The 19896-nt window shown below is 40.5% G+C and overlaps 1 protein-coding gene across 6 annotated transcripts in view; it reads left to right on the plus strand.

Annotated features, from left to right (window-relative positions):
- Positions 1 to 19896, plus strand: part of BICD1 (BICD cargo adaptor 1) — a 176859-nt gene that overhangs the window by 21609 nt on the left and 135354 nt on the right. Inside the window, exon 1 of one of the 6 annotated variants that reach the window (XM_032986168.2) lies at positions 12516 to 12646. The exons of the other annotated variants lie outside the window; for them this stretch is intronic. Within the exon in view, the coding sequence (XP_032842059.2) occupies positions 12557 to 12646 (90 nt within the window). The 5' untranslated portion in view covers positions 12516 to 12556. Of the gene's footprint in view, positions 1 to 12515; positions 12647 to 19896 lie in introns of those variants that run through there. 6 annotated transcript variants of the gene reach the window in all.

Consider the following 19896-nt stretch of genomic DNA (forward strand, 5'->3'; position numbering starts at 1 on the left):
GCAACAGCAAGGAGCAGCACTCGGGAGCATTGGCTCCTATTACAGGTGAAATGGGTTTACACTAATGGAGGGGGTTGTAAATGTTGTTGTCTCTTACAGGGAAGGTTGGTGGTGCTGCCTGCTTTTTAGTGCTGGTCTCCTGGGGCTTTTAAGAAGGTTGGACTGCTTTATTAGTACTGGAATGATAAAGAAACACTTTCCCCTATAAGAAAAGAGGTGGGGGTACCCAAGGGCAGTGATGGGCCTGGATTATTTTTGCAGCTGGGTAAACGTCAGAGCAGTAGGGATTAACTGGGGGGGATGCCTGGGGGGACATTTTAAGGCTGTGTCTGGTGTTTACCTTGGGAGAAAATTTTTGCATTTTTATCAGTATGCATTTATCTGGCTTTGTATCACTTCCCAGTGGTCAGGAGTACTCTGTGTGCAGGCTGCAGGACTGTGGGAGCGATCTAGTCATGAAGAGCCCTTCTCTTTGATGTGTGTCTTTGTCTTGGCTGTATAAAATGTGCTGTTTCTGCTGATACCTCTTGAAAGGCATCAGAATCTTCTCAGCCATTTTTTTGGGTAAATAAGGTCTTAAGTAATGCCCATTCTTCAGTTCTACAATGTTAGTAGCTCAGATGCAGAAATATAACTTAGATGTATATATGTATAACTGAGCTTCTGGAATAATCCTTTTTTCTGGGTGTGTGTGGGAAGTGGTGAACTCTGTGTGACTTTTATATCTATTGGCAAGTAGTTGGGACTGACATTTAGAAAAGACTTATTTTTTCTTTTAAACTGGTAACTCTACCATAGAATTTTAAGCACAGAATCCTAAAATGTCAATTTTTTTTCTATCCTCGTTTCTAAGGGGAAGAGAGGTGGCAGTGGAAGAGAGGATTTGGCAATTCAGCACAAAACTGCACCTTTGACTGCAGTCTTGGTTGATCCCACAGGCTAACCAAGTGTCAGACATGCGGTAGAGCTGAGAGAGTGACTGACTTCCTTGCTTGTTAGCTGACAATTTAGTGATGTTTCTGTGTCAGTGCGTTAATTTGAACATTCATAGCCCATTCCACAGAGCGAATGTACAAAACTAAACATTATGATGGATTGATGTTTCCTTTTCACTTTCCCTTCTGTATTTTCCTCCCTTAATCTGATAGATGAGGCTTCTGTATTCCTTCAGGTGCAGAATGAGTTGGTCAAAGAGACTTGAGTTTACTGTTTAGTGTTATGGGTTTAGGGTTACGTACCTCTCCTTGGCTGAACAAGGAGCTGGATGGAGCTTTCAGTTCATCATGGATGGTCTTCAAAGAGATTTCAACTGATACTTCAGGACGAAAAGTCTGTAACAACCACAAAGTAGTCTTGTTTCTAGGCTTCAACTTCTTATGTGTACCATGTTTACATTTGTTTCTGCCTACCTGTATATATTAAATGTGTAAGGCTTGCCTTAGGAACGGTATAGGCCAATAGATTCATGACGGTTTCTGTGAAAGAAAACAGGGGTGAATGGTTACAAATATATATTGCCCAACTGTGGATCTCTATACTAATGGTTCTGATTAAATGGAAAATATGCTGAAAAAGCTGTTTTCTGCAGTCATATCAACACCTACTTTTATTAAAAATTTGTTGATAAGACAGGGTATTCTTCATAGAAATGATACTACCAGGTTATGGCTTTGTCTTATTTTCTGTTAATTAAACCTGTGTTTTAGACTAGTTTATAGTGAAGCTTGAAACTTTAGTCCCATCCTTACAACTTGTCTGTATGCATCAAGCTGCTAATAGAAACCTAAAATGTAATTGTTCTTCCAAATGGTTTAGATTAAAGTATCAGTGGGCAGTATGAAGACCACTAATACCGGAAGCATGAATTAAATGCAAATTCATACTGGTTTTATTTCTATTATTATAGTAGGCTTTGCTAAAGACCTGTTAGAAGGCAATTCTTCTAATTTCAGGCTTGTTAGTGTTTCAACATTGTTTACTGCATTGTCTGGATTTTTTTCTGCTTCTTAAAAGGTGAGAGTTCACCTACTCAATGTCAACTTGTCATTCTTTGAAAATACAAAATACAGTTGTAGCTTGAAAGGACTCAAAGAAAAAGAATGTGGATTGTTTGTGTGTGTGTGATTATGGTTATGGGTTTGGTTTTGTTTGGTTGTTTGTTTTTTTTTTTCTTTGCTTCTCCCCCCCCCCTTTTTTTTTTTCTTCAGTTGTAGCTGTATCTCAAGGCTCAGGAGCTAGAATTAAAGCACCTGTATGGGCGCAAAAATGCGCCCACAAAATCAGATATGCTGTGACTGTTAACAGAACTAGGCTTAACAGAAAACAATAATTTTCCGGTCTTAGACCTTGTGCCACTTGTCTCTCTTTCATCTGAGGAAGTTGTCTAGCATGTCCTTTTTCAAATTTGTAATGCCCTGTATCTGTCCTTTAAAACTGTCTCTAATGATCATGTAAGACATGCTTCTTATTTAGTTGAAAATCACAGATAATTGCTGATGCATGTGTGTTATCTGTCCTTTTTTCCTGCTATGTCACTTTATTCTCTTAATTTATTGTTCTTCAGTGGCTCTGTCCTCTTTTTTCCAATTACTGGGCTTTTCTCTCTCAAGTGTTTGGAGTAAATTTCTGGAAAACTGCATCATGCACAGCTGTCTAGACTTTCCAAAATACTTGGCTTGTATTCAGAGACTACTTTAGTGGCAAATAAATTTATAGGATTATTTTAGAAGAGAAGACACTTACTAACTAGCTATTCTTACATACGTAAAGGCATATTTAGAATTTTGCATTTGGCTTCATGAGTTATAATAGAAATTAGTTCACTAAGGCAAGAAACTGGGGTGGCAAATCACATGGCTTCTCTTGTTGGATTTTTATTTTTTTTGGAGGGGGTAGTTAACTGCTGGATAACACCTTTAATTTTTTTGTTAAACTGGAAATCTGTGCTGCGATGATAATCCATCAGAAAATGAACTGTCATCTTTCAATGTTATGAGAGGTTACCGCTGTGAATTTTCTTGGTAAGGCAGCACTTCAGTACAACTACACTCTGTCACACATGAATATTTAAATCTGTCATTGAAAAATAAAATAAAATTTCATGATGATTAAGTATTATTTTTGCTTTAACAGGTGATACCTTGTAAAATGAATTCACTGTGAGCATTTGGGAGAGACATTCTGTACACCTCTCTGAGGAATCTCGTCATCTTCCCTGTCTTTTCATGGAGCGTTTCTTTGGAGCAGTGCTGATGCTGTTTGATGAACACTATGTCTAACACATCAGCAATCAGTTCTGACAAATGCTGTCTGGTCATTTCGCTTTGCTCCCCAATGCCCCCATGTATCTCTCTGCTAGTTCTTGCTTTGGACTCTGAAGCCCCCGGAGTAGGGGTCTACCTTTGTGCTCCAAGGAGCACCCAGCCCTGTTGGATCCCAGGCTTTGACTAAAAGACTAGAAGGTGCGACTGCCATGCAAGCGATTCATAATAGAGACAAAAGTCTTGGAGTCACTAAAGCCAAAGGCAAACTTCCCTTTGACTTAAGCCAGACCGAGATTTCATTCCCAGTATCCAAGTGACCAGTTTGTGCTTTTGTCTTTAATAGTGTTACATACTGTTTTGAAAATTTGGCTTTATCTTGCTGACTTTCAGCCACCCAGATGTTAATCGTGTAGCCTTTGGGGCTCCCTCTTTACCTAATAGAGGGAGAGGGACGGACAGACAGACAGACAGTCAGATTGCAAGAGGTCACTTCTAAAAGTGACTCCACTGAGAGGAGCTATTGGCATGTTTAGGTTGGACAACAAACTTTTAGATGACTTGATGTTAAGGAAGATAAATCCCATCCAAAGTGCTTACAGCTGTACCATTCAGATTTGCTCTTGGCTTGGATGAACAAATTCACGGAGTTTAAGAGTAAAAAAGCACTTATGGGTTTCATAGTCTCACCTTGTGAGTAAGAGCTGGAATATAACTCCTGTATTAGCTCTGTGCAGAATCCCACAGCTTGCATTTGTCTTGTGGGCACCTTCTGAAAAGGCATCTGGTCAGAATGTAAAGACACCAAAAGGCAGACTCAACCATTTCCTTGGCAGTTAATTTTAGTAGTTAACTTCATCTGTGATTTAAGAAGTCCTTACCAAATCTCAGACTTCAGTGTACTTGGTTTTAAATTTCAATTGGAAGTTCTTTTTATGCTTTTTTTTTTTTTTCTGCTTGAAGAAAAAGTGCTATGGACATAGAAATTTCTGCTTGAGGTGATTTATTTATTTATTTTAAACCTGTCATAGTCAAATCACCCAGCCATCGCCTTTCATCTGCTAGACAGAGTGAGCTCCTTACCCTCAATGCTGAATTTTCGTATAACCCTGAGACAGTATTGTAATTCTCAGCATCATCTCTGAATTTTCAGTGTCCTCTAAAAGAAACAAGTTATTGGAACTCTCGCTTAATCCTGCATCCGTGTAGTTAATACCTTACTTGGTGAGAAAAAATGTATTCTTGTTCCCTAATTCTTTTCTATATATCTGAGGATTGTGTTTGCTCTTTTCTGACATAGAAGCATGTTGAGATTTGTGATACTTGATCATTCTCTAATATGTCTCATTTCTCTTCAGAGTTTTTGTAGCTGCCAACATTATTTGTAAAAATACTGAGTAGTGCCAGACCTGAGACTTTGTTAATTAGAAAGTCTCTGCAGTCTCTACTCTTTAATAGAAAATGGTGACAGAAGTTTAATGAAAAAGCATATTTGATCCTGTGTTTTATCTCTTGTATACTATATCATCTGCCTGCAGTTATTCAATTTTATCTGAATAATACTGTAAAATTAAGGAAATATGAAGATACTGACAGCTAATTTCTAGCATTTTTAAATTGCTCTTCAAAAGAATGAATTATGAAAAAATTAACCACTTTATATCTTTGAGATATAACGGGATGAGTCTGGTAGTAAAACCTTTCAAACGGCAGCATGAAAAAATACTGATTCATATCTTCATTCTTCTTTATTGCATAGCTGCAGATAATGATTTTTAGATTTTTCAGTTTTGTGAAAATGCTGGGTGTTGTAGAGAATTCCAAGGTTGCAGAGCTGCTTTTATAAAGTTACACAATAAATTAAAAAACAAAAACAAACAAACAAACAAAAAAACCCAAAACCCAAACAAAACAAAATACCAGCAAAAAAACCACCAAACCAGCAGTATATTTATCTTTACAATAATATTGCTAAAAGTACAGTAAGCTGCTTAACTATGCTAAGAGGGGAACAGCTTTTTGGGTACTAATGTACTACTGAACCAAATCTGCTTTAAGATGGGGGTGGTGGTGTGTGTGTGTGTTCATGGGATGTATTTGGATGTCAATCCAAAACATTAATCAGGAGTTAACTCGGACCCTTTGGAAAGAAGAATTCTATTTTGTGAATACTATAGCTTAAATCAGAACAAATCTGAGATCTCTTAGCAATTATTTTGGAGGAAAAAAAAATGCATAGTAGCAAGACTTGCATTATCTTTGCACTGAAATCCGTCGGCATGGAGCCTCAGCATCTGGATATTAGCATCTTAGGGAGGTGCAGCACAGCCTTTGCCCTCAGTTAAGGACCTTGATCTGACCAACCCTGGGTACTTCACGTTTACAGCTGGGTTAACTGGGGTGATCTGGATGCTACCAGATTCTGAGTGGAGGACACTTGTCAATGTTACTGCTAGGTAATAACCTGCCATTATACCTTTACTGAGCCTGCCCTGGAGTAAAGCCTCAGGGCCTTTTCTCCAGTTAGGTATCACTTGGTAAAACAAAAAAATGTGGTAGTGAACAGGTGGTGGAAATACACCCTTTTGCTGGTGAAGATGATGGCGTGGGAGTGGCACCTCACGTGGCAGCAGATGCTTCAGAAGCTCCTCCTGCCAGCTGATGGGGGTCCTTGCATCAGCAGGAGGTCACAAGCCTCCTCTGCACGTTAGCTTATCTCCTTATCACCCCTACCCTTTTCTGCTTGGGAAGGTGTATGTTATCACCGCTGTCTATCATTTGTGTTGTATGACCCGTGTGAATCTTGGCACTGGAGTAGCACCTTGCTGATCTAAACGCTGTGCAGGTACAGAAACAGGAGATTACTTTTGTCTCTGAAAGCTTGCAGTTCTTCAGGGTATGAGCTGATCGTGAAAACTCTTAATGTAATTAGCCTCAGGGGGTTTTGTATGAAAACATTTAAATTTTGTTGAGATACTTTTTGCAATATCAGAGAAACTGAAGTCTGAGAAATCTCTCATTTAAAAGATAAAAAAGCTGTTTATTTGGAAACAAATTCAAATATACATTTGACTTTAGTAAGAGAATAAATGTATTTGTACAGGCAAGCACACAGGTGTTAGGTTTGGGATTTTGCTGAAAAAGCTTTTTCATTTATTCAAACCAATATTTTAGTTAAAATTTTACTATTTACCCCTCACCACCATCATTTAGCTCTAGTCATATAATTTGCTCTCAAGAAGTGAATGTAGGACTCTGGGACAATCACATTTTCTTACAAGTCATCAGAAAGAAGTTTTTTTCTTATCACAGGAACTTCAAAGTGTCTTTTCTGTTTGAAGAAATCTTGTATAGAGGGAGGTATGGTTTTGCGGTATCTACTTTGATATGCATATAGAAAGGAAGGGAAAACTTTAAAATGAAAAGTGCTGTGCAGTCTGGTGCAGGAGGAAGAAAGATGGGGAAAATCTTCTGCAAGTTTAGAAAGACAGTTCTAGGATAAAATGCTTGTGGCCATCACTAGCCAAGGCATAAGTGTGGTTAGGGAAATGGACAACAAACTTGCTCAGGCTTCAGGGAATTCCCACTTGGATATGCTGAAGGCATGACAACTCCATTGTGCTTTCTGTCAAGAGACTGCACAGGAGGAAGGAAAGAATAGTGCGGCCGAGGTCCACTATTTGGCTCAAGGGGAATTTGCCTGTAAGGGGTTTGGGATGGAAAAATTAATTGGAAAGTGCTAAGAGTCCTTTGGGAAGGTGTTTTCTAAGTGACTATTTGCATGGGAGCAATTGTTTCCCTGCCTGAGTTGCAGAATGGAGTGGAAGCAGAAAAAAATCTGTATAGTTTATGAACCCGTGATTGTTATTTATCACTTTGAATGCTAGTAGTTATATACTGGGATAGCTCAGGGCAGGAGTCTGGCTGGCAGCTGGCTAAGTGTTGTCACATTGGATCTTTTATTTGCAAGGAAATGTGCTAAATGTAATGGTCTGTGGTGTCCTACCCATCCAGTGGGATCTATAATCTACTAACACTGAGTGCTGTTGGTGGATATAGGTATTGCTACCACTGTGCATCAAGCAGTGAATGGTAAGATGTGCATTCTCCCTGAAGCTCAACCTGCCTTCATTAAGCACGTCTGACTAGGCTCTGGAGTGGCTAACTTTGTTGTTAGAATGATGTATTGAATTCCAATATCACCATTTTTGATTTTTTTTTTTTTTTTTTTTTCCGAATGGCAATCACTGAAGATGTTACCCACTCTTTCCCACTGTGCAGTTTAAATGTTTTTGTTTGGAATTCTTTTTTAACTTGAGTGATGCCTTTGTTGCTAACAGTTAAATTTTACTAAATGTAGATTTTTTTTTTTTTTTATTGCAAAAATGTTTCACAAAATTCACTGAGTGTAAATGTCAGAGTAATCTGGGTTTGATCTGCATAAATGTTCGCTACATTTCACCTCTATCACAAGGTGATTGACTGCACAGGTAGGATGCACATCATCCCAGACTCCTGCAGAACAACTAATCTTTTCTTTACCAAAAAACGACAACAGAACACCACACAAACCCAAAACAACTCTTCTCAGCAGTTGAGTAAACTTAAAACATGCCGTCTTCGTGGTCCAGAAGACTAGCAGAGAGTAGGGAACAACGGCTACACAGAAAAAGATCTCTGAAGACTTATTTAGAGGTGCCAAAGTGGAGGGAGCTTGTATGAGCTTTTTGTAAAGGTTTTCCTCTCTTGAGCACAAACTGTTTCTCCCATGTCCAGGAGCAAATGACAGATTGGCACCTTAAAGACATAATGCTGCTGAATGCCATGGCTGCTACTGAAAGACCCAGCTGTGCAAGGTGCGGTGCCCCTTCTGAATCTGACTTGTTTTGATTACAGTGACAATTCGCCTATGGTACGGGCCCTGTGATGCTCCTGTAAAGTGTCATTATCAATTGTGTGGCCCGCCTTTTTCCTTCTTGGAAGTGTTAGCTATAAAGGCATATTCTTATTTTTGATGGTGTTGGCAGCCTCCTCTCTGGTGCAGCTTAAGCTCCCTACTCAAGACAACAAAAACTGGCAGAAAACTGGCATTCTGAACAGGCTAGAGGCTCCGTGGGTAAGACCATGGCGGCCAGTCCATCCACTCGACCTTGCTCTGATGGCCAGCTCGCTGGGTTACTACTCTTAGGCTGCACTAAGTTATGTTAAGGTTTGACTTGAATGGAGGATGAAGAAGCGAAAAAAGTTGGCTTTCACGTGCCTTCTCTTTAAGGTCCTGTTCCCAATAATGATGAGTGGGTAGAGCAGCCAGGGCCCAGCAGGACTTCAGGGGCACAAAGCGAACAGCCCAGGCTGTGTGGAGATGTTTGGCTGACCAAGTGCAAAGGGGAAATAGGCACCTGGAGTTAGAGCTGTGGACATTTTCGTGGTTGAGAAATGTTCTTCTCCAGGTCTTTTTGAGTAAAAGAAGTGCTTGGTTATATTTTGCAAGCATAATTATTGTTAATAATGGCATTAATGTTTTAGTTATTGCCTCAGAAATGTCAGTCCTGCAGCCAGGATTGTAATAGATTGTTTATAATTTGGGAGAAGCAGCTGACTGAGTCTTCATACCTGAATCTCTAGATCATTAGTGCTGCTCAAGGTAAAGGATAGCTAAAATACGCTGCGTCTGCAAGCAGTAATTAATTTTTTTCCGGCAGTTTTTGGATACTTTCTTTTTCCATTCAATGTGCAGACATTGATTTTCTGCATTTACTGTCCCATCAGTTCAAAGATGGAAGTCAGGGAGAGACAGGTGACAATGAAAAATATTTTATTATTACTTCATAACGCAAGTCTAATTATTTTTTCATGTATGGAAAGGTATGTTGCTTATTAAATGATCCAATACGCTGTTAAGTACAGGTTTCCATTATCATGGCTGATGTTACTAATACTTGTTAAACAAAGCTACTGTGAGCTAAATTTTGCTACCCTGCTGTGACAAAATGCGTTCAGTAGCATTGCCAAAATGTCCACATTGACCTGCAAGCTGTTGTGGTAAGTTCTGTTGGGACTATTTATCTGCTCAAAGGTAGGCTTTTATTTAAATCAGTGATGAACATACTTGAGGCAGAATATAAACAGCTGTGGAAATGGAGTATTAAAGCAACTGCGTGAAGAAGTGTATACTATAAATTATTAAAAAGAGACTGCAGAGCAAGTGGAGACTTTCCTACTGTGCAATGATGAATCGCCAAAGGGATCATGCATAGGTGTGGTGGTGGTGGCGGGATCTCTATTAGCAAGTTAGTACATAGCTCCAGACCTTCCTCCTTCAGGCTTCGGACAAAACTAACTTTTTTAGCCCATGAGGACTGTGTGCTGTTGTTCATCACCATTCGGGTGGGTGTCTCGGTCAATATTAGAAAAGACTCTGCTCTGTGAAGCTGGGCAGTGACTTTGTTTTGAATGGTGGTGTGAATCGAGTCAAATGGAAAATAACAGAACTAAGGGATGAATGCTTTAACTACTTTATAGTTTTTTCCTTAATCAAGGCAGATCATAAAGATGTTAATTTTCTTTTTTGGTGATACTGTACCATTCCTATGCTGGAAGTCCTCATGCATCTGTGCAGAGGAAATGGCTTGTAATGTGTACATCTCCAGCCAGACACTGGCTTAATGGGGTATAACGGGAGTCTGAGTGATTCAGATTTGTTGTGGAAAAGGCAGAATCTGTAACAGCTGTTCTTTGACATATAGCTTCTCCTTCCAACAAGATATGAAAGAAATGAAGACAGTATTCAGAACTATAACCCCCACCAGTTAAATCCTATTTCCTATTATAGTTTATTCTACACTGAGCACCTTTGAAAGTGTGGATGCTTTATTTTTCCAGCTAAGGTGAACAGGACAATTTCTCTTCGATCAGACTGTGCGGTTTTAGTTAACCAGTGGGGTGATAATTGCTCTGCCTGCAGAAATCCCTCTCCTGAAGGGTGGAACATGACACCCTCAGCAGTCCTGCCCCTGGCTGAGGGCAGAGGGATTTGATCTCCCTTTCAGATGAATGGTTCGCTGTGCTTCCAGCGCAGGAGCTGGGTGAACTCTCTGGTTCTGCCCAGCTTCGTGTTTGCCTGGGGTAGACCGTAATAGCTCTGATCGTGCTTGTGTGTTGGGGAGGAGGTGGCTTTTCACCCTGGCAGCGTTGGTGCACACCTCACAGTGCTTGCCTCAAATCCCTACCTGGGCACGGTGTGATATTTGCCAGACTCTCGGGACCTGCGTTGCTCTTCTGCTGGTGACACCTCTCAGCTCAGAGCTCCTGCTTCCCCAGTGCTCCTCTGAAAGGTTGTTCCCTCCACCAGGAAGTCAGATATACAGTTTGCATGGCTGTGCTTTCAGGGAGAGTCTGCAGAAAGATCTGTTTTCACAGACGCTTCTCAGGAAGGTGTTTTCTGAGCTGGGTTAAGACATGGCTCTCTGAACAGCCAAGGCAGTGCTGGTAGTGGTAAAGAGGTGGACTGGAGGGGCACAGCTGCAGGCTCCTATCCACTTTTTCATTTGCTCCCCGGGACTGTTTCTTGCTCCCTAAGACTGTTGCTCACTCCCACTTCAGCAGGAGGAGCCCAGCCTGCCTGGGTGAGCTCCACGCTTGCTCCATCTCCTCTGTGGAAGTGTACCCATTTCTGTCTGTGGCTGTGTAAATGGTACTGGGGGGATAAATCAGAAGGAAAGCCTGAATTCATGGGAGATGGGAACAGACCTGCTTACAGCTCTTAATGAAGCTGCAGACCGTTGTGCTGATGTCTGACCTAATGGTTTTGTGTATCTGCGTGGGGCTACAGAAATGGAGGAAGGTAAAGCAATCATGGCAGCCTCCCCTGTCTGTGGGTTTTCTATTTCTGTATTTCCTGGATCATTACCTAGCCCTGCCTGGATCTCTTTGCTCCTCATCCAAACAGCTGATTTCCTGAAAACGGTTCCTGTTTGATTCCAGCCACTTCCAGCTCTCTTGCTTGGACGTTTCTGGAATGGAGCCCTACCCCCAGCAAGCATTTAAGGATTAACCAAAGTGGTGGTGGCTTCCTGCCGGCGCTGGAGCCCTGAGAGGTGACTCCTCACTTCCTGCAGCTTCAGCAAGGTTTTGCTTATTTCTGCCAGACAAAAGGCTGGCTCCATAAGGGTGCAAACCAGTTCCAAGTCTCTAGTCTGGAATAGCGCAGTTACTCCATTCCCGTTATGCCAGTTGAGAGTGGTTACAGGATTGCATGCAGAAATAAGGCAGCTTCTGTCTCATAGCAACAGCTTGTTCCATGAAGTGCAGCCTCGCGTTTCTTTTACAGACTGGATTTATGGAAGGGAGGAGAATTCAGTGATAACCTCCTTTGTTTCTAGCATTGACGAAGAGTATTCATGTATCCAGTTAGTTAAGATATTTAGGAACAATCTGGTGAGTGAACTGTTTAAAGGAGGATGATTAATGTATGCAAACACCATTGTCCAGTTGAAATTTGTTTACCTCACTGAAATGTCAATATTATTATCTGCTATTCTATTGAAGTGTTAGTATTTCCGTCTTCAGACAATGCAGCATTGCTAGAATACCAATGAGGCAAATGCAGTGAGGAAGCAGAGGACTTCTGAAGCTTATAACAACTCCTTATGTAAATCCGTGTGCAAAATTCACTTCATATCTGTTATTTTGGGAAATAATAAATGAGGTTTTGGTGCATGTGTCTCAAAATACATGTTTTTTCTCTTCACTATTTCAAGTGTCTTTATCAACATAAGCAGGAATAAAAAACACTATGGAACGTGAAAATAGTTCTTATGTAGTAGATACTAGCATTTGATTTACGATCTACAGGTTGGAAAAGAATCTGTTTAAAATTATGGACCAGTAGTTAGTGTTTAGGGTCTAAATTAGCGTGTGGGGTTTTTTATTTATTATTTTAAAATTCAGTCTTTAACTTGGTTTTAGTGACAAAATGCTACTCTGCTTCTTAAGCCTAAGCCATGAAGGTATAGTCAGGAAACCAAATTGGCCAAATACTTCTTTGCAGCAACAGAGTTGGTACTTGTAGACATCTTAAGGGGTCACTTATTTAAAGGTCGGCCCCCATTTGACCTGTCAACACTTTACAAGTCTGACCAGAAATAGTTGAGCTATTATTTGGTCACAAAGGATGACAGTAAAATTCCAGTATATTCCAAAGCAGTTGCTGCAGTTGCAACGAATTTGCCTGCCTTAACAGAGGCAGGATGGAGTCTCCGTTGGCATCGGCTGACTGCCGGATCCCAGGAGGAGAGATGAGGGCTGGGAACAGCCCCTGCGAGCCCGGAGGAGGGTGGCTGTGGGCAAAGGCTTTGTGCTGCTTCGTAGCCTGGGTCTCTGCACCGGTATGTTTGGCAAGAAATTCACCCGAAGAGGCAGAGGTTTTTTGCTTTCTGTTTTTTTATCTTGGTGTAAAAAAAACCTGTAAAGGAGTATTTCTGCGGGGTGGGTGGTAGAAGCTTGCTTCTCGTTACCAAATAAGAGTCCAAGAGACCAATGTGCCAAGTCCTAATGAGACAGACACACAAGGAGACAAAATGATCAGTGAGCATCTTGAACTGCTTTGATAATGGGTTTTCTGGAGATTGGTGAGTTTGGGAAGATTGAATGGGAAGGGGAGGGTAGAGAGGAAGCATCTGCATTAGTTGGGGTTTTCTGTTCAGTAGCTTTGGCTGGATAGTTTTCCAAGATCATCCATTATAATAAGGAATTCTTCACTGTGTGGTATTTTAGGAGACTTTTCAACAATAGTGGAAATTAATGGGAGTTATTAATGGTTCATCATCACTACTAATTTATATTCTCTGCAAAAGCCTCTCATACTAGGTATTTTGAATCCTAGTCACCCTCTAACATGTGTTATTGCATATCTGATCTGGAGGATAGATAATAGTTATTTGTGCCCAAAGTTATTATTATACGCGTATCTCCCAGCCTGATCTAGAGGTGAAAATCAGAGTTGTTTGGAGGTAATGCCTGGCTACTGCAGGAACTTTGTGATAAGGATTTTTGAAAAAGAAAACTAAATCTTAATATCAGAAGTCCAAGATGAAAATTTGAGCCCAGTCTTATCTAACCGAGAAGATTTAAAATTACACTGAGTTGTTTACGAGAATTGCTACCTTTGGTGCAAGAGGATGTGCAAGGAAGGCCTTTAAGTGCTTAGTTCTCTGCCTCCAAGTTCTGTACTAGGGCTGCAGTGTGAACCTTCTGCCAGCTGGTAATAGCAAACGCCTGCAAATGAAGAGAACAGTTACAGAAAACACCAACCCTCAAAATCCCACAGACAGTGTGGCTCCCGAATTGTGTGGAAACTTTCAGTTTTTTTTTAATTGTGTGATCTAATCCTGAACTGGGGTTTCCCTGGGTGCGCAGGGCATGAGACGAGCCTGGTGCTGGGGAGGAGATGCTGAAGTGTGGTTTGAATTGCAGAGCTGCTCCTGCAGCCCTCTTCAGTTCAGTCTGCTCCTTAACAATTCTGCTCCTTGGCGGTCGCTCTGAGGTGCCGAAATACACTCTGCAGCCACTGCTGAATCACCTCCAGCCAAACTCATGTTTTAAAGCCTCTGAGGGTCTCTTGTAATGCTTGCTGGCTGGAGAGGGGTTTTTTGATTGCTTACCTCTTTAGTGCCTCTGTGCTCTTAGCCCACACACCTCACTGAAAGGACAGAGAAGGGATGATATGGCCCAGTCAGTGAATTAATTTTAGAAAACACATCTTTCAGAACACTAGCTGTCAGTGAAACATTTGCCTTTTGGAAACATGTTTTAGCAATCTCCCTGAATTGCCACATCAAAGTATTTCCAAGGTTTCCACTCTAATTTTGTTCTACCCATAGTTAAACATCAGCTCCCGCAAGACAGCAGTTTGCTCTTTGGTGCTGCCATGGTTGCTTTAGACAGGAATCAGCGTTTGAAATCAGGTGCTGCTATATGCAGTAAGGAGAATTGTGGGCATAAGTGGTCAGAAAACAACATCTTTGGTCTAAATATGAAGATTTAAATATCCTTCTGGACGGTCTTTCTTGGATGAAGTCTTGTTACTTTATTCTCCCTATCTGCCTGTATCTTTTGATAACTTATAATGAAACATGGGATGCCTTGTAGTTCTGTATTTCTAAATAACATCTAACACACAGTGATAGCTTCTTTGTGTCATAGTGGTACAGCTAGCAGCAATTAATAAAAATTCCTGAGCTCTACCTCTGCCACCCCTTCCAAATGCCCTGAGATGCCGAGCCTTTTAAAAACTAGAATTTATGTCTCCTTCTTCCATTATTGTTCATATAATATGTCTTTGCAACTCGTGATTGATTTTTGTTGTTGTTGTGGCTGTAAAACAAAATATTAAAACGTTTTTTTTGGATAGGCTGTTCTGTATGATCTTGAGTAATAGAGTGCTTTGCTGAACTAAAATATGTAATACCTGCCCGTGGGAAAAAAAAAAAAAAAAAGAGGCAGAAGCCTTGGGGATGGTGGCATGTTGGGATTTGGCTTGCTGGCTAAATCTGAATATCTGCAATGGTTGAGAGTGTGGATTTTAAGGTTTAATATATGCTGGTATTTTAAACTAAAAGATAAAAAACATTATAGGGAACTAAGAGGGAAGAATCTAATTATATGTTAAATCTGAAGGATACTGGTGTGACTAATCCATCCAAGATGTACGTTTGAATTATTGCAGAGTGACCTTTAGGGCATTCTAAGGGCAATGAATATTTGAAAACAATAAATAAAGCTTTATATTGTAACTTGGCACACCTAATATACCTTTAGCTGTGCATTGACTATTCCAAATGAACTACTGTCTGTGTTACAATTAAAAGGTTTATTTGGCTTATAAAATTTTCTCTACTTCATCATCCCTGTTGTCTTGCAGATGTTGTTTTGAATTTGACTACTATTGGGTAATTCTGTGTCCATAGTGAAATGCTTGGTCCAAACTACTTAATTTTTGGTAGTTTTCATTCGATGCAACTTTATGTGGTAAACCCAAATGCTTGTTTGGTGTATTTATGTTAATTTCCAGCAAGTGATGTGGTCTGTTTGTGCATGTATTCAATTATTTCTTTAAGAATTGTAATAAGCTGAGTGAAACTTCATAAAATTCCTCTAATTTTCAGGAAGTGTTGGAAAGAAATTGCTACTATGAAACTAAAATTCATAAGCCACCTTTAAAAAAAAAAATTCCCATAAAAAGTAATGCATATGCTTCTGGGATTAGCCAGGTATGCCCTCTCTGTATCATAACCACAGGATTATTATTGGATTTGGAAGCTGCAGAAAAGAGTTTATAACTTTCAGTAGGTTTTCAAAGAAGGCCATCACAGTTACAGTAACATAAGTGAGGCTAGGAAGGAAATGTGATAGCTCTTACTAGAGCAAATGAAAAACTGATGAAAAGCAAACAAGCTTTTCAAGACCTAAGCCATTAGTCAAGTCTGAGGCCAAAGTTTTAACTTCAAGCAAGCTACTGACTGTGAACTGTTGTCTCGTGTTTAATTTAACTATTGTCTCTTAGCTTCCAGTCTTGCTTCTGTAGGAGTGCTGGGGGATGTGCTACCTGCAAACAAGGAAAATATTTGTAGCATCTGGCAGTATTTCTGACAAAACAAGGAGCTTTGCTGTACTCTGTAGACTGTTTTTATGTGGCATTGAATTTGTTGACAACATTGTCTGAACACCCACATAACTTATTTTTTTTGAAGAACATGTAAATTTATTAACGTGCATTAATTTAATCAGAAAATTGTGACAATATACATAGGAAGTTTTCAATAGAGTTTATTTTGACTTCTGTTGCACTTTTTATGATGTCTGTCAATGAAGCAGATAATCTACATTATACTTAGACATGTGGTTAAGTGGGGAACCCCAGGATTGGTCTGAATAGAGACTTTTTAAAATGAAATTTTAGGATCCAGCAAAAAACAGTCTTGCTTACAAGTATGTGATAAATCATGGGCAACTTGTAGTCCATTTTCTGTTTTCTCTAGAGATGACAAGAAGAGAGATCTTTAAACTCCTGTGGTTTACACCTCTGCCACAAGTAAGTGAAACTTATGAAATTGGAAATTTGCCAGAAAGACTGTTCCTAGGCTTTCTAAGCTGTATCACAGCAATCTGGAAAAAAAACAGACTTCAGAAAAAATGGGTTTAGGTCAACATTGGAAGCACCTTACCAAAGACACTTTGATCCATTTAGTTCTGTTGTTTTTTTAAAATAATATATATATATACACACACATAAACAAATAAAAATTCTGGTTCTGTGCCTACAGCTTCTTCATATGTGGAAAAATGTAGGTGCAACTGTAGTGTGGTTGTTTCACAGGTGCAGATCAGTTTTAGTAGGTTGAGCAGAAGTCCCTTGAAATACGTGGTTCAATCCTTTTATAGCTTTTGTGTTTAACATATCATGTTAAATGTATTTGTGACTGTCTGTATGGCAGTGATAAATGCCTTATTGCATCAGAGGTCTGGGATACATCAATAAGCAAACTTCAGTATGCGTCTGCTAATACCTGGAGGGATATTACTGAATATCAGAGATGAAGGAAAGAACTCTAACAACTGGCAAACTGCTGTTAGGCAGATAAGAGTCTTGGAGGAATTAAAAAAAAAAAAAAAATTCATTCTAAGCAATTTAGATGTAAAGTAGATCAGTAATCACTTCTTGTAACATCTATCAAAGAGTAAGACCACTTGCATATTTCTAAAAGCAGAAGTTGGGTGTAGCTAGTGGAGACTGGAAAGGTTATCATCTAAGCAACTACCTGTGTCAGCACCTTTTCCTGCGCTCAGTGGTATAAATAATTTAGGTCTTTGGTAATATCAGTAAGAGCTGTTTTCAAAGCTTCCTTTATATTAACTTTCTAGTCTTTATATATCGGCTTCCCCCCTGCACCCCAAAATGATGTATACAGAGCTGAAATCCTTCCTTAATGACAGCACCATCAGGGTGCAGGAGTTGCGGAGAAGGAAGCGCAGTGGTGATGAAATGAAGTCCAGCTCCCATGCTGATGCTAGTCAAGGGGCTGTGGCTTCTCTCCTGGCTGCTCAGCTTTTTCTGTACATCGCTACTCTGAATACCTTGTGGAAGATGTGTTGCTGTATTTTTTTTTAGGGTGGTTTTATGTTGTTCACAGTGGTGGAATACCCTGGAATTTTTGTGAAAGATCTAGTGTAGGGTGTCATTGGGGATTTAGGAGTATCAGCTGCCAGGCAAAAGTAGGGATATTTAACCTCTTCCATGTTTTTGCTTTCTGGTTTCATGGTAAGAGTGAGAAATCTTCCCTGAGCATACTCATCTGGGTAAAACACTGTCAGTAAAGCTGTGTGTCTTGGTGCAGGAGAGGGAGAGGAGGAAGGTGGAGGGTGGAAAAAGGAGCTTTGTGTTAAGGGATGAGAATCTTGTTCAAATTTTGAGTCAGAATATTGCTCAAGGGAACAAACATGGTGGCAATGGACCTTTCCATGGTCCCAAGCCAGACGAGCTATGTATCTGCATCGTAGTCTTCCAGCTGCGGTAAGGTGATACCTGCCTCTAGCAGGGTTGTTTTACTAAGCAAACCTAGGTAACCTGTGGAGATGATGTCAGTTCAGCTGTCTTCAGTATTCTCCTTCCCAGCGTATGAGGTTCGGGTGATTCTGCATCTCGGAGACATAAGCCAGCTAGAAGCCAGTTGGTTCCAGATACGTTGCATAGCCAGAGACTGGTAAGTTCTTGTTCCCCAGCATTGTCAATGAAACATGAAAAATGCAGCTAAAAGGATCATGTAGATGCGGACTAAACTAACAATGATCCCCTCTAAATAAAATGCAGGCAGAAGGCTACCATGGGAGAAAAAGGTTCTCAATTTCCTGCTCTGAATTTCCAAAACATTGCTTATCTTTACCTCTGAGAAGAGCCAGGGCTTTCAGAGCTGAGGGTGGCTGAACTAAAGGAAAGCAGGGAAATGGAGGGGCTCACTGACACTGCTCTTACAGGGCAGGCTCACTTCTGGCTCAGCAGTGCTGATGTTGCTGAGGGAAGGGGAAATGAGGCAGAGAAGCTCCCTGGGGAGAGTGTCAGGGCCTAAGGATGGCAGTCCTATCTCTAAAGTAGCAGTCTCAGTCTAATAGGAGGGCAGTGACATGGTGGTGAGGGAAACGAGTGTAACAACGAATCCTTCTCCTTGTAGCATGTCCCACTGCACTGAAAATACCTTCCCAGGCCTTTTGAAATAGGAAATATTAAATTAATAAGAATATATTAAAGCCAGTTTCTGTTATTCAAGGAAGGACTACCTGGTGACTTGTTTGTTGGGTGTTGAGGGGATGATGGGGGCATCACAAGGTGTTTGGACAGGTTCCTAGGGAGGGTAGGACAGGACCCAGTGGTCACGTTCTCTTGCCTGTACCCTTGGCACAGTGAATCCAGAGGTTCTGGAAACAAAAGTTAAACAGTAACTCCTCTGCTGTGCTAAGTCCTCTTTCATCCCTTAGCAGTAATAGGTAGGACATCGAAGAGAAGAGTAGAACCAAATGGAGTGTTACTTAAACATGCACAGAGGAAAATAAAACCAAAACATAGTATACATATTTCTGCAATAATACCAGAAACCGAAGTAGTAAAATGCAGAACTAAATGCTTGTCTTTGAGAGAATGTTGACATAATATGCATTTTAAATGTGGCAGGATGGTCACAAATGCTAGGATAATGAAGTATCAAAGTACAGAGAAAGACAGGGTAGGCTGAGCTGACAGAGAAACTGTGCTGTGTGCTAAAGCTTAAAGTCAAGTCAGATCAGTGGCCTGCCATAAGTAGCATAAAATCCTACTGACTTTAGGCTAGAAAAGAAAAATATGGCAGTAGGACTGTATTATTGCCATCACTGTGGTTATGCCAACAGTGCTACAGAGTAAGATGGGAGACAACAGAGAGGGATGAGGTACAACATGTACATCAAATTGAGTACCTGTCATGTTGGGATGGGATACTGAATCTAAGCTTTAGACACTGTCAGTGGCAGCTTCATGGGCCAGATAGTGAAGGGATTTGCAAGGGGACAGGCAGCATCTGGTTCCTGAACACGCAGAGCACTTTTCAAAATGTCACAGTAGAAAAGCTGCCCTGTGGTGGTAACTACAGCATGCGTAAATTCAGCATCTCTTCAGAAAGCTGGCAGCATCAAGCATAAGTGGTAGACTACTGGTGCAAAGCATATGAAAGAACTCCTTTTCTGCACAATGTAGTTAGGCTGTGGAGCTTGTCACGTCGCACTCTGCATTGTTTTACAAAATGACAGAACAGGTTTCAGAAATATCTGTTCAAGGCTGTTAAGTATGAAGATGGTATTTCTGGCTTAGGAAGTCCTAGGTGTGCAATCTAACGTGTGTATTCTGAGGATGTCTTGGTGCATGCTCTGCCTCCTTACGAGCAGCTTCCCTAGGGTTCTGCTATTGCTGGCTGTTGGAGAGCATAGGTGGGCTTTTGCCTGGCTTGTACAGTCTTTCGTACCTCACTGAAAATACAAAACGAGTTTATGTATGGACAAATACCTGTAAATTACACAAATATTCTGTAGACTTTTTGTTGTTTTTTTTAAATAG

This window comes from Tyto alba, unplaced genomic scaffold, assembly GCF_018691265.1.
Source record: "Tyto alba isolate M040663 unplaced genomic scaffold, T.alba_DEE_v4.0 Super-Scaffold_21, whole genome shotgun sequence".
Taxonomy (NCBI): Eukaryota; Metazoa; Chordata; class Aves; order Strigiformes; family Tytonidae; genus Tyto; species Tyto alba.